The sequence below is a fragment of the Psammomys obesus genome, unplaced genomic scaffold, assembly GCF_907164565.1.
Source record: "Psammomys obesus unplaced genomic scaffold, mPsaObe1.curated_primary_1811, whole genome shotgun sequence".
Classification (NCBI taxonomy): domain Eukaryota; kingdom Metazoa; phylum Chordata; class Mammalia; order Rodentia; family Muridae; genus Psammomys; species Psammomys obesus.
The window spans coordinates 38,020,911-38,034,578 of record NW_026585644.1 but is presented as its reverse complement, the minus strand read 5'-3'; the positions used below and the strand labels follow the sequence as shown (position 1 = coordinate 38,034,578).

General features: G+C 43.9%; 1 protein-coding gene across 1 annotated transcript in view; it reads right to left on the bottom strand.

The window, feature by feature from the left end:
• Spast (spastin) overlaps nucleotides 1-11,107 on the bottom strand; it is a 47,432-nt gene extending 36,325 nt beyond the window's left edge. Inside the window, 3 exon segments of the mRNA XM_055618114.1 lie at nucleotides 320-403; nucleotides 10,468-10,787; nucleotides 10,789-11,107. Of these exon segments, the coding sequence (XP_055474089.1) occupies nucleotides 320-403; nucleotides 10,468-10,787; nucleotides 10,789-10,877 (493 nt within the window). The 5' untranslated portion in view covers nucleotides 10,878-11,107.
• Between the last annotated feature and the right edge of the window lie 2,561 nt (nucleotides 11,108-13,668).

The window sequence follows — 13,668 nt, the reverse complement described above, 5'->3', positions numbered from 1 at the left end:
ACAGTACAAAATAATTAGGTGGAGAACTGAAATAATAAACAAGTTATATTTGGTGAACTGTGTGGTATTAATAAGATTTCACCTTTACCTGATCTTTCCCACCCACATGAATCGTCCCTTTGTCCAAAATATCCACACTCCATGTGCTGCTGCTCTGTAGTCACTCGGCCACTCTGGGTATTAGCATAGTATCTGGGCCTTGACAGTACTTGCAGCTTACTCCAGCAGGAGCTCTGGCAGGGTTCCTCAGGGAAAAGGGATCCGGAGGGAGGGAACTACTGTAGTTTGGGGTGGGAGAGAAACTATACATAAAACCTACCTTGGCCTGTAACTATAACAGCGATTCCTTTTTCTAGTTCTTCGATACCTTTCTTGTACCATTCCACAGCTTGTTCCTTCTGTCCTGCTTTAAAAATAGAAATCATTATTTGTACACATTATGGGCATGAAAATGCAACACCCATTGTCCCAAGTATCAGATTGAGAGGTGATACAGGAAAATGTTGAGATAAGTAAGTCCAAGAACACTGAAATTGTAGCTTAGTATGTAAGTGTCTCTTCAACAGGGAGACTTTAGTCCCAATATTTCTCAAATTTTAGGTCTTTCAACTTACACTTATTTATTGATAGGTGTGTGTGAGTGGTAGCACCCTTGCCACAGCATGCACGTGGGAGCCAGAGGACAGCCCATGGGAACTAAACTAAGATCATCAGGCTTAGCAATTAAGAATTTTTACCCACTGAACCATCTCACTGGTTTCTCTTGTGTAACCCTGGCTGTCCCGGAACTTATTCTATAGATCAGCTTGGCTTCAAACTCAGAGATCCTCTGGCCTCTGCTTCCTGAGTGCTAGGATTAAAGCGTGTGCCACCATGGCCAGCATTTTCAAAATAAGCTTAATCACAACTGCCATGATCACAAAATAAAATGAAGTCTTTTTTTTTTTTTTCAAGACAGTTTCTGTGTAGCTTTGGCTGTCCCAGACTCACTTTGTAGACCAGGCTGGCTTGTAACTCACAGAGATCCACCTGCCTCTGCCTCCCTGAATGATGGGATCACAGGCGTGCAACACAGCACCCGGCCTTCCACAAAAGAAAATGAAGTCTTTTTATATACATCATATACAACTATGATACACCTCTTCATGAATGCATATCCCCTATTCCCCCAGCAGCCTCCACCCACCTTTTTTAGACAGGTTCTATATATATAGCCCTGTGGTCTTGAAACTCACTATGCAGGACAAACTGACCTTGAATTCACAGAGATCTGTAGCCTCTGCCTCCTAGAACCGGGGTTAAAGGTGTATGCCATCATGCCCAGCCTCCATTCCCTTTTTATCCCCTAAGTAAGTCAGCTATATTTGGCAATTTCTTACTCTCATGATATCACGGTTTTTCACTGTGCCCAGTAAAGAGTAAGTATTTTAAAAGTAGTTGATAATGGCACATGAAAAAATTATTAAGAGCTTGTTATAAATCAACCTGGACCCGATGGCAGGAAGCTCAGAAGTTCAAGATCTTCCTCAGCTACAGAGCAAGTTTGAGGCTAGACTAGGTTAAAAGAGCTTCAGTTTACTGCAAACCAACTGAAACTCTGGATATTCATCTTCCCATTTTCTTTTTTTGAAATGGAGTCTCATGTAACTCAGGCTGGTCTCAGAATACATATATAGCTCAGGATGACCTTGAAATACTGACCCTCTGAGTACTAGCATTACAAGCTAGGATTACACAAGTGCACCACTATGCCTGGTTTCATTGCCCCATTTTCAATAACAAAATACCTCCTTACATGCATTTCTGGTTTTCTATCTTTACTTGAAAAAAAAAAGAAAGAAACAAATAGTATAATGACATTTACATTCTGAGTGATGACAGTATCATCAGCAACATCTTACATGTGACAGTGTTTAATACCACAGTGACAATATACTAGCAAATGTAAGAGTTCCTTTATAGTGCCTCTTATTCTCGTGGTCTTTCCCTTCCAAGAAGCCACTATCATGATCTCAACGCATATCTTTCTAGTACAGACATTTCTACTATATTAACCAATCCCTGCAGTATTTCTTTCTGTTTTGTTTTTTTGAGACAGGGTCTCTCTATGTGGCACTGGCTGTCTTGGAACTCAGTATGTAGATGAGTCCAGCGCTGAACCCAAGAGATGTAGCTGCCTCTGCCTACAGAGTGCTGGATTAAAGGCACTCACTACCATTCCTACCTTTCATTTACTTCTGTGTGTGCGTGTATGTGCAGGTCCAAAGCCCTGCATGTGTGTATGGAAGACAGAGGCTGATGTCCGCTAGCTTCTATTGCTCTCTACCTTTTTTATTATCATGTGGGGTGTGGCATGATTGCATATGCCACAGCAGGTGTGTGGTGGTCAAACGACAACTTGGTATAATCCTTTAGTTTTGACTTGTACAGCTATCAGGAAACGTATTTCCAATGATCTTAGAACTGAGATACCACTCAATAGCAAAATCATAGTGGTTATGAAGCAGCAACAGAAATAAATGTATGGTTGGTTGTTCCTAAGACCACTGGAAATAGGTGTTTGCTCATAGTTGCAACCCATGGTTGAAGCCACTGCACTATCTTGCTGGGTCCTTTTCCTTTATTTTTTTTAATTTTAATTTTTTACTATTTTAAAATAAGTGTCTGTGTGAGTATGTGTACCTGAGTGCTTGTGCCTGCAGAGGTCAAAGATGCCAGATGCCCTGGAGCTGCAGCTACAGAGGGAGGTGTCACGTGACATGAGTGCTGGCAACTGAAGTTGGGTCCTCTGAAGAGAGTGGTATGTACTCAACTTCTGAGCCCTCTCTCCAGTCCCTTTCCTTTTCTTTGTGGTACTGGAATTGAACCCAGGGCACTGGATTCATGCTAGGCAAGCTATGGCTATACACTAAGCTATATCCCAAACTATGCTCTTTTTTGGCCTTTTTATGATTTAAAGATTTTTATTTTATGTATGTGTGCGCGTGCACATGCTCGAGTATGACATGTGGGTGCCACAGTGCATATGTGGAGGTAAGAGGACAACTTAGGAAGTTGGTTATCTTCTTCAATGGTGAGGTCTGAGGACTGAATTCAAGGCCTGAGTAGCAAGTGCTTTTTACCTGCTGAGCCATCTTACTGGTGCACCAATCTAGTCTTAATGCCTGTATGAAAGCTCTCTAATTTGCAGCATTCTTTCTAGAATTTTCAGAGGCCATATCGGGGCTGGAGAGATGCCTCAGCAGTTAGAACACTCACTCTTGCACAGGGCCCAGATGTATATGTATACATTCGTTTCCCAGAATGTATATGGTAGCTCACAACCACCCACTCCAAGTCCAATGGGTCTGACACTCTCTTTTTGACCTATTCAGGCAGCAGGCACAAACATAGTATACATACAAACACTCATATACATAAAAGAATCTTACAAATTTTGTCTGTGTGTGCATACATGTGCTAGGATAGGTCAGAAGACACCTTTCAGGAGACCTTTAAGGAGACCATCCTATGTGGGTTCTGAGGATTGAGCCAGCTTTACAGCAAGATCCTTACCTAACCTGCTGAGCCATCTCACTGGCAACACTCTTTTCAGCATTTGCTTGTCACCTACATATTCTCTAACATTTTATTATATGTGCATGTATGTACACAGAAGTGTGGAGGTCAGAGGACAACCTTGGGGAATGATTCCGTCCTTCCATCTTTATGTGGGTTCCAGGACAAACTCAAAGCCATCAGGCTTTGAAGCAAAAGCCCTTTTAGCCAACAGTTACCTTGCTAGACCTTCTCTAGAGTGTAAAACTCAAGAGTATTTAAACAAAACTCTTTGAAAGCTTGAATAAGACAGTGATTTCTACGCTTGATTTTGGCCAGAAGGACGAGAATTGATTAGACAGATTTCTAGAACACAAAAAGCAAAACCCAGCAGGGCGCTGTAGCACATGCCTATAATCCCAGCACTTGGAGAGGCAGAGGCAGGCGGATCACTATGAGTCTGAAGGCAGCCTGGTCTACAAAGTGAGTCCAGGACAGCCAAGGCTACACAGAGAAACCCTGTCTCGAAAAAAGAAAAAAACCACCAACACCATCACCAACAAAAAGCAAAAGCCATAGAACTATGGATAAACTAAACCAATAAATTAGAACTCCTGCCATTCAATGCCAGTGTTCTAACAATGAAAAGACACCAAACAGGCTTTAAAAAAAATTCAAAACACTACCATGATCAATGAAGGACTTGCAGCTAGAATACACAAAGAACTCTTACAAAGCAATGATAAAAATGACCAAACAACATAGGACACAGTTTGATGGTCAAACATAACTCTAGCATGTGCAAAGCCCCGAATACAATCTCAAGTTCCTACGTAGGCAAAAAGAAACAACCTATGCACTGTCCCAGAGATGGTAAATGGTAAAGAAGCACTTGAAAGGCCACCTAATGTCGTCTCTTGTCAGAGAATACAAAGTTGAACACATGTCTCGATCCAGGCAGCACAGGTCTGTTGATCCCAGCTGCTCAGAGGCAGAGGGTCAGCAGGATCACAAGTTCAAGGCATCACTGTAGAGTGAGTGACTTCAAGGACAACCTGGGGCCAGTGTGTGAAGGCACTTGCTGCCAAGGCTGATCACCTGAGTTTGATCCCTGGGACCCACAGGATGCAAAGAGCGAACTTACTCCTGCAAGCTGGCTTCCACAGGCATATACTGTGGCACACATGCTCTATTCCACTCTCCTGCCCTCACCATAAGCACACATACAAAAATAAGTATATATTTTAGGTAAAATGATGTCTTGAGCTGTAGCTCAGTGGTGGAGTGCTTCAATCCTTATCTTTCAGATAAAGAAACTCAATGAGATGCCACTACATATCTAAAACAGAAGAAGCAAGCCAACTGTGGTGGTTTGAGTAAGAATGGTCCCAGAGGCTCATAGAATTCAATGTTTATTCACCAGGGAGTGGAACTGTTTGAAAGAATTAGAAGGATTAGGAGGTGTGCCATTGTGAGAGTAGTGTGACCCTGTTGGAATAACTGTGACTTTGTTGGGCGAAGTGTAGGAGGAAGTGTACCGATGGGCTTTGAGACTTCAAAAGCCCACATCAGCCCCATCCCCAGTCCTACCCCATGAATCAGGATGAAATTCTCAGCTACTACTCCAGCACCAACAGTACCATCATGCTCCCAGCATGGCCCTGCCATGACTAACTCTTTGAAACTCTAATTAGATGCTTTGCTTTCTTTTATAAGAGTTGCCTTGGTCATGGTGTCTCTTCACAGCAACACAACAGTGACTAAGACACCACCACCACCAAAAAACAAAACAAAACAAAACAAAACAAAACAAAAAACCAACAACAAAAAAAACACTAAAAGGATTTAATACAAAAAGCAATGGACCAAAATTTCATTGTAATACAAACTAGTACCATTGATAAGGTAAAGAGTCTGGTTTTTTTCCTATGATTGAGCCTACTTGCTATATGACCCAGCAACTCCTTCATCTACATATCTAACCAGGAATAACAGAAACATCCAAATCCAAATTAAGCACATAAATTAGGATTAAAAAAACAAAACAAAACAAAAAAACCAAAGAGCTGCAGAGATGACTCAGCAGTTCCGAGCACCAGCTGCTCTTCCACAGAACACTGGTTCAATTCCCAGCACCCACACAGTGGCTGTAACTACAGTCCCAAGGGAAATCAGGCTCCCTGTTCTGACGTCTGTGTGTACCAGACACATTGCATTGGTGCACCCACATACATGCAGATAAAACATATATACATATAAAATAATTTTTTTCTTAGTTTTTTGAGACAGGGTTTCTCTGTGTATTGGCTGTCCTGGACTCGCTTTGTAAACCAGGCTGGCCTCAAACTCATAGAGTTTGAGTGCTGGGATTACAGGCATGTGCCACCATGCCCGGCTAAATAAAAATAGTTTTTAAAAATTGTTTTAAGCTGCGTAGTATGGTAGTGCAGGCAGAGGCAAGTGGACAGCCTGGTCTACAGCATGAGTTCCAGAAGAGCCAGGGCTGTTACACAGAGAAACTCTGTCTCAAAAAAACAATAAATATAGACAGACAGACAGTTTTAAGGGGACAGTGGTGGCGCATGCCTTTAATCCCAACACTTGGGAGGCAGAGGCAGGCAGGATCTCTGTGAGTTCAAGGCCAGCCTTGTCTACAGAGTGAGGTCCAGGACAGCCAGGGCTACTGAGAAACCCTGTCTTGAAAACCTCCCCCCCCAAAAAAAAAAAAAAAAAAAAAGAAAAAAAGGAAAGAAAGAAAGTAAAAACCAAACAAGGTATAAAGTCCTCAACAGTGGCTGTCTTTTTATCTTTTTGTAAATAACACTATATATTGAGCAGTCAAGAAGAAGAAAGGTGAGGCTTTTTAAAAAGCTCGAGTGTCCTTGCATTATATATTTCTTTAATGGTGGACCTTTGGGTTATTTGCAACAGGGTTCTATCCTGCAGCCTGTGCATCCTACAACTCCCCAAACAGACCACGCTGACCTTCAACTTGTGGTGATCCGAATGCTTTGCCTCTGATAAAAGAGAATTTCAAAAAGAATCGTTTTTCCTTTGTTTTTTGGAATAGGGTCTTCTAGAACTCACTATGTAGTTCAAGCTGGCTTCAAACTTTCCTAAGTGCTTGGAACAGGAGTGACCCACCATAGCCCAATACAGCGGGGTCATCAAGAGAAAGCAAACTAAGTTTAGAGATAATCCTTTTCAAATGGTAGATGTACACTTTTTGAGAATGAGAGTAATCACTGACTTTTACTCTTTACCCTCAATTTATAAAAACAGATGTGGACAGGCTTTTGTGTGTTTTAAATGATGTACATACAATGTTGGATTATATAAAATTAGAAAAAAGTGCTGGAAGTGGAGGTGCATGCTTTTAATCCCAGCACTCAGAAAGAGGCAGGGGGATAGATCTCTGAGTTCAAACTTGCCTGGTCTACAGAGTGAGTTCCAGGATAGCCAGGGCTATGTAGAGAGACCCTGTCTCAAAAACAAAGAATATCAGGAAAGTGTTTGAGCCAAGCGAGGTGGTGCATGCATTTAATCCCAGCACTCGGGAAGCAGAGGCAGGTGGATCTCCGTGAGTTTGAGGCTAGCCTGGTCTACAAATGGAGTCCGGGACAGCAAGGCTACACAAAGAAACAACAACAAAAAACAAACAAATAAACAAAAACATCTAAATGGTGTGGTAGTTTGAATGAGAACATTCCCTATGTGCACGTGTATTTGAACACCTGGTCCTCTTTGATGCCGCTTGGGAAGTTGAGAGGTGTGACCTTGCTGGAGGAAGGGTGCCATGAGGGTGGGCTTTCAGTTTAAAGACTCTGGCCTTTTCCTCTCAGTTCATTTTCTCTGCTTCTTGCTTAAGGTTCAGATGTGAGCTCTCAGCTTGCTGCTCCAGCCACAAGGCTGCTGTCATGCCTCCTTGCCATGATGGTGAGAAACTTTTAGCACTCTGGGACTGTGAGTTCAAATACAGGGCTTACAGCTCTGTAATTGTTAGTCCTTACAGAGGGCTGAGCCTGATAGCCTGACAATCTGAGTTTATTTCTTGAGGGTCCCAAGTGGTAGGACAGAACCAACTAGCACAGGTTATTTTCTGACCTCCACATGCACATTATGGCACATGTGCACCCATAAAGACACAGAGATGCACCCACAAAAGGGAAATAAAGAAATACAATTGTGGAAAATACCTAATTAATGAGGGATATTTTATTCAGACACTTTCTATTCCTGATCCCAGATTCTTCAGCCCTAAAACTCCTGTGAAACTGGTTTGCTTTCTTTTCCACAGCACACTGAAGCCCTTACTGATAGGTACTACCCACTTGAGAAATCAAACCACACCTTCTAAACCTCCACCTTTGTATTATCTCGGAGATCTTACACTTCTGTCTACAGAAGTCACACAAAACATGCTACGTCATGTTCTGGTTAATCCAAAGAACCACTGTTATAACCCTTTTCCTCAAGCATTCAGACTGGCTCTTTATCAGTATTAAAACACAAAACAACAACAACCAAAAACAAAGAGAAAACAAGCTGAGTGGTATAAATCTTTAGCCCCAGCACCCAGAGAGGCAGAGGCAGGTGGATGGATTTCTGTGAGTCTGAGGCCAGCCTGGTCTACAAAGCGAGTCCAGGACAGCCAAGGCTACACAGAGAAACCCTGTCTGAGAGAACAAAAAACAAAACAAAACAAAAAAATAAAAAACAAACAAAAAAAACATTACCTAAGCTAACGCTTGGCTTTAATCCCAAGAGGCAGAGGCAGGTGGATCTCTATGAGTTCAAGGCCAGCCTAATCTACAGAGTTCCAGGGTAGCCAAAGCTACACAGAAAAACCCTGTCTCAGAAAACAAAACAAACAAAAAAAGAGAAACATTGCTCAGTATATAAAATCATATATACATTGAAGAATGACAAAAAAACAAAACAAAACAAAACAAAAAACAGAGTATGAAGGGATATGTAAGAGAATTTGAGGAAGGAAAAAAAGAAATATTGGCATTATGTCCTAATCTCAAAAAAAAAATTGAATAATCTTTTACTGTCACCTAACACTGTTCTTATTTCTGCTACTTTGAGCCCCATTTTTTTTTTTTTTTTTTTAGTATTTTAAGATAGGGGTTTAGGGGCTTCTCTGTAGCTTTAGCTGTCCTGGACTAACTCTGTACCCCAGGCTGGCCTGAACTCACAGCCATCTGCTTACCTCCGCCTCCCAGAGTGCTGGATTATGGCATGGCCACCACACCTGGCTTTCTTTCATGTTTTGGTTTTTTGAGACAGTGTTTCTCTATGTAACTCTGTTCTACGACTTACTCTGTAGATCAGGCTGCCCTCTAACTCACAGAGCTCCATCTGCCTCTGCTAGGCTCCAGCTTTATTTCTTTTTAAAGGAAAACTAATGTAGCTAATTTATTTTAATTTGACTGGTGTCTTTGTTTCCAAAGCACCAAGAAGCAAATCCCAGATCAGAAGCATAGTGGGCACAGCATTTTACCAATGAACTATATCCCTAAACCCCTAAATAATCTACTCTCACGTGTAGATCCACTACTCCAAAAAACTAGAGAACCCCACAGCTATAAAACTGGGCAATACAACATCACAGAAGGAAGGAGGAATGCCCTTCATCCTCCCCAAGTGATCACTGGATGTTCCTAAGAGAAAATGAAGAACTAAGCAATGAACAAAAAACTTGCTTTCAAACACAAAATATTCTTTTCTAAACTGTGTCTACTACTGCTTGGAACCCAGTGTCCACTCTGTCTTCGGACTCCAAAATCAAGGATATCTGCCTCTTTCACTATATACCCCCTTTTTATTCTTAGGCCCTGCAAAGGAAATGTCTAAACAAGACTGAAAACACTAGACCAGCCTGTAGCGCTGAGTGGAAACAACACTGCAGATTGTTCATTCCCAAGATGGGCAATGTTGAAGAGCACACCTAACTAAGCCACGGTAGGAATCTGGGCTTCTTTGGAGAATACTGTACGTGACAATAAAAGGAGGGACATAAATAAGACTTCTTAATCCCGCTTCACATTTTCCACAGAAGTTTCAGATTAGCTATTAGTACAGATTTGGTGCCAACTGCTTCCATCTTGCAAATAGTAATTTCATCTGTAAAACACCTGTACTGATAGTGCTCTCCTCTCACAATTACTGTGAAGATCAAGGGACACACGCACAGTGAATCACACAAAGCCTCTCACACAGAAAGGCTAAAGGAAACCTGAAGTATGCAGTGTCCCTGCCTTCAATGAGAGGCGGGGGGGCCTTTGTTTTAGGTTTCATGGGACAATGATATGCATGTTTACCCCACTCATTCATTTAACATTTCAATTTACAAACTTAAGAAACAGATTTAATAAAAACCAAAGTAACCAGGGGCCAAAATACAACTTCATAACAACAACAAAAATCTTCAAGACTCACTATGCTGATTAAAAAACCATGAAACTTCAGCATAACGCAAATTCGGCTCTAATTATAAGCAGCTAGCCCCCTTCAAATTCGAGTCGACACTGTTCTCTTTTTTTCTCTCCAGACACTACAGAACTCTTTTCATTTAGTTTATACACAGCTTCTTCGATACCAAAACCTTTTGGAAGCCCGGCTCGGAGAAAGCCTCACTGTTTACAGTGTTAGAAAGAATGGTCACTCTAGGCCAACTGTCACTGTCACCAGCACGCCTGGCTGTCTCACGGGACTTGGGTAATGCACAAGTGTGGGGGTGCTGAAACAAAGTCGACAGCTAGGGCGCCCTAAAGGGGGAGAGGGTGAACTAACTGGGCGTCGCACAGAAGAGTCTCATCTGTGGGGGACTCGGGGCTCCCGGGGCTGATCAACTCCGGGGGGTGCAGGAAAGGGACGCAGGTGGCATTCTCCTAGGGCCGCCGCCTCCCTTCAGCCCCCCAGTACCTTTCTCTTCCTCGTCGATGCGCAGGGCAATGGAGATGTACTCGAAGGCCTGTTTGTGGAAGACGCGGACGCTCTCGGCCTCGCCGCCCGGCCCGGGCGCTGGGAGAGAGGGCGAGGCGGGCGCCGGCGCGGTCCCGGAGCTCCTCTTGGCGGCCATGAGGGCGCGGGAGAGGCGCTGGCAGAGCCACACGAAGAGGAGCCCCAGGCGGCAGGCCAGCAGGCGCAGCAGGGCGAAGCCGGCGAGCAGCGGGGACCAGAAGTAATACAGGTTCCGCTCAGGCGGCGAGCCGGGCGCGGGGGCCGGGCCGGCGGCAGGGGCGGGGACCGCGGCGGGGGGGCGGAGGCCTGGCGGCCGCGGGGCTCGCGCCGCCCGAGCCTTTCTTCTTCCGTCGTCCGGCCGGAGAACTCATTCACGGCTCCCACTGCCGCCGCCGCCATAACCCGCCTCCCGCACAAGCACGGCGACCGAGCGGCGGCGGCGGCGGCCACCACTGCGGCGCGGCGGGGCCCACGGAGCCGCACGCGCGCCCGCGGAGCCCGGAGCCCGGCACCTGCACGCGCCGCTCCTCAGCCCCGCCCCTTCCTCCTCGGCCGGCCAGGAGCACAACCCCTTCTCCTCCTCCTGTCCTCGTCCTCCTCCTCCCGCGGCCGGTGGCTCCCACCCCTCCTTTCCCCTGTCCTCTGTCCCGCGGGCTCCTCTCAGCGGCGCCCGTGCACGCGCACGTCCTCGGTGTCTGGCTCCGGGGCGCGCGCGCACGCCGCCGTCTTTGTTGACCTGGGAGCTTGCGCGCATGTGCGGCATATCCCCTTCTACGCCCCTTTCTCCGGGGACCTCGGTTCTGTAGGGGCGGTTCCGCTCGAGCGGGTCCCTGGGGCCCGTCGCTCAGCCGATTCTGAGGAGTCAGTGTTCTGAGGAGTCAGAATAGGGTGCTTCGATAGTAACCTTACCAATGGGGGTTGCGGCGTGGGCGGCTTGACTAGTCCTTAGATTTGCTCTCTTGCAGTGACATTTGCCTTTGTTTAGAGTAGGGTCTCTTCTAGTCCAGGCAGACCTCCAACTCTTGTTCATGGAAGGCCATGAACTCCTGATCCTTCTGCCTCCATCGCCCCAAAACTACGATTACAGGTGTGCATCATTACTCCTATTTTCTTATATCTTTGTTTTCTGCTAGTTAAGTCTTTTTTTGCAAAGAATGGCCGATTTGAGTTTCATATCAGAGGCAGTATGTAGCAATTTGGGTTTATTATCTGAGAAGGAAGCAGTTAGCTGCAGAGACAAAGTTCAGGACATCCTAAACGAAAAACGTTATTACCACAAGGGCCACGAGTCCTGCGTTTAACTAGCATATTACGTGTCTGTGTAATCTCAGGATTAATCATGTGAATGAGGTCATTCTTGGGTTTTGCAGTTTACCGTACTATGGTTTTCTAAGGAATCCATACTATCTGCGTGTGCACGCATATGTGTGTGTGCATATGTCTTCGTCGTTTCTTCATTCCTTTGGAAGACTATTTCCAAAGGACTATGTTTCTTTCCGATATTGTAATGAGCAGCAATTGCTGCACAGATCCCAGATCACACAGGAGGAAACAAACAATAGGCCAATCAGACTCCTGGGAACTGGCATCTGAAACAGAAGGTAGCTGAAATCAATCGAGAGCTGTTAAGAGCTGGTCAGTCCCATTGAGATCCCGACATCTTTTGGGTTCCTAGACTATGTAGCCTATGAGATAAACTATTCAGTCGTTTCTTTTTCTCCCTCCCTGTCCTATATGCTCCTCCCCTCCCCAATCTTTCTGTCTTTAAAAACAAACAAACAAAAAAACACAAACCTCCCCCCATTATTTCAGTTAGCCACAATTGTTTCTTGTTGCCTAAACCAGTGAATACTGATACAAAGTCCCTATTGTTTCCAGTGTGAGGCATCCCCTGTGAGAACATCCAAGAATCCCCACATTCTGCTGAAACTTTATTCCCTACCAATAAAAGTATCATAGGTTGCTGCAAAATTTGCCTCTACTGATTCCCACGTGCTGCCTGCCTTCTTTTCTGCCTCTGTCCTGATAGTTTCACATTCTGAAATACTGTCTCTCTTTCAAATTTGTATCCCTTTAAATCCTTTTATTCAGTAAACCCCGATTCTCTTCTGAACCCATTGTAGTGGTTGTGTGAAATATATCTCATATGTGTGTGTCAAGTAAATAAAAATAAGATGTAAAGTATGTATATGTTACATAAGTAAATAAAGATGTAAGAAATGTATTTATGCATATATCAAATAAATAAAAATAAGATGTAAAAACATATGTACAATTTGAGGAAGATAGCAGACCAAATCTTTAACTCTAGGGGAAGCTGCTACTGTCCTGAATGGCGTATTAATCCTTCTTGTGCTTGTCCCAGCAGTCTTTTAATAAAACTTTTTTTGGTTTGCTTTTTTTTTTTCTTCTTTCTCTTGAGACAGGGTTTCTGTCCTGGAACACACTCTGTAGATCAGGCTTGCCTCGTACTTAGAGATCTGCCTGCCTTTGCCTCCGAGTGCTAGGATTAAAGGCATGAGCCACCATCTTTAACCAGCTTGCCCTGCTTTGTTTTTTTGTGGCAGAGTCTATGTAAACCAGGTGGGCCTCAAAACTCACAGAGATCCTCCTGCCTCTCTCTCCCAAGTTCTTGGATTAAAAGCATGCAGCACTATTCCTGGCAAACTTAAGCGTTTCTAAACAATATCTTGTGTAGTTTTACCTGTACTGCCTTGACTTTATATAAATGTTATATTCTTAATTTGGTTTTTCTTTCCATTCATTAAGTGGTTGAATTTTCTCTCATTGACTTTTATAGCTATTTCTGGTGGTAACAGTTGCACTGCATTTATTTTCTTTCGTTGCTATGTAGTATTGTATTATTCTAGTTTACCACACTTTATTTTACCATGCAAGTGGTAATAGAAATTTAATACAGTACAAGACTTTTGTTCCTTAAGTCACTTTTTTCTTCAGGCCTGGAAAGCTAACCTTTCAATACTAAGCAAGTCTTCTACCACTGAGCTACACCCCCAGGCCTGGTTTGGCTCAACAGTAGTTCAAAGTCATCTTTGTCTGCATAGCAAATTCCATGCCACTTTGAACTGCAGGAGACCCTTCCTCTAAAAAATAAAAACAGGGGGTACTGACATGGCACATGGAATAAAAATGTTTGCCCAC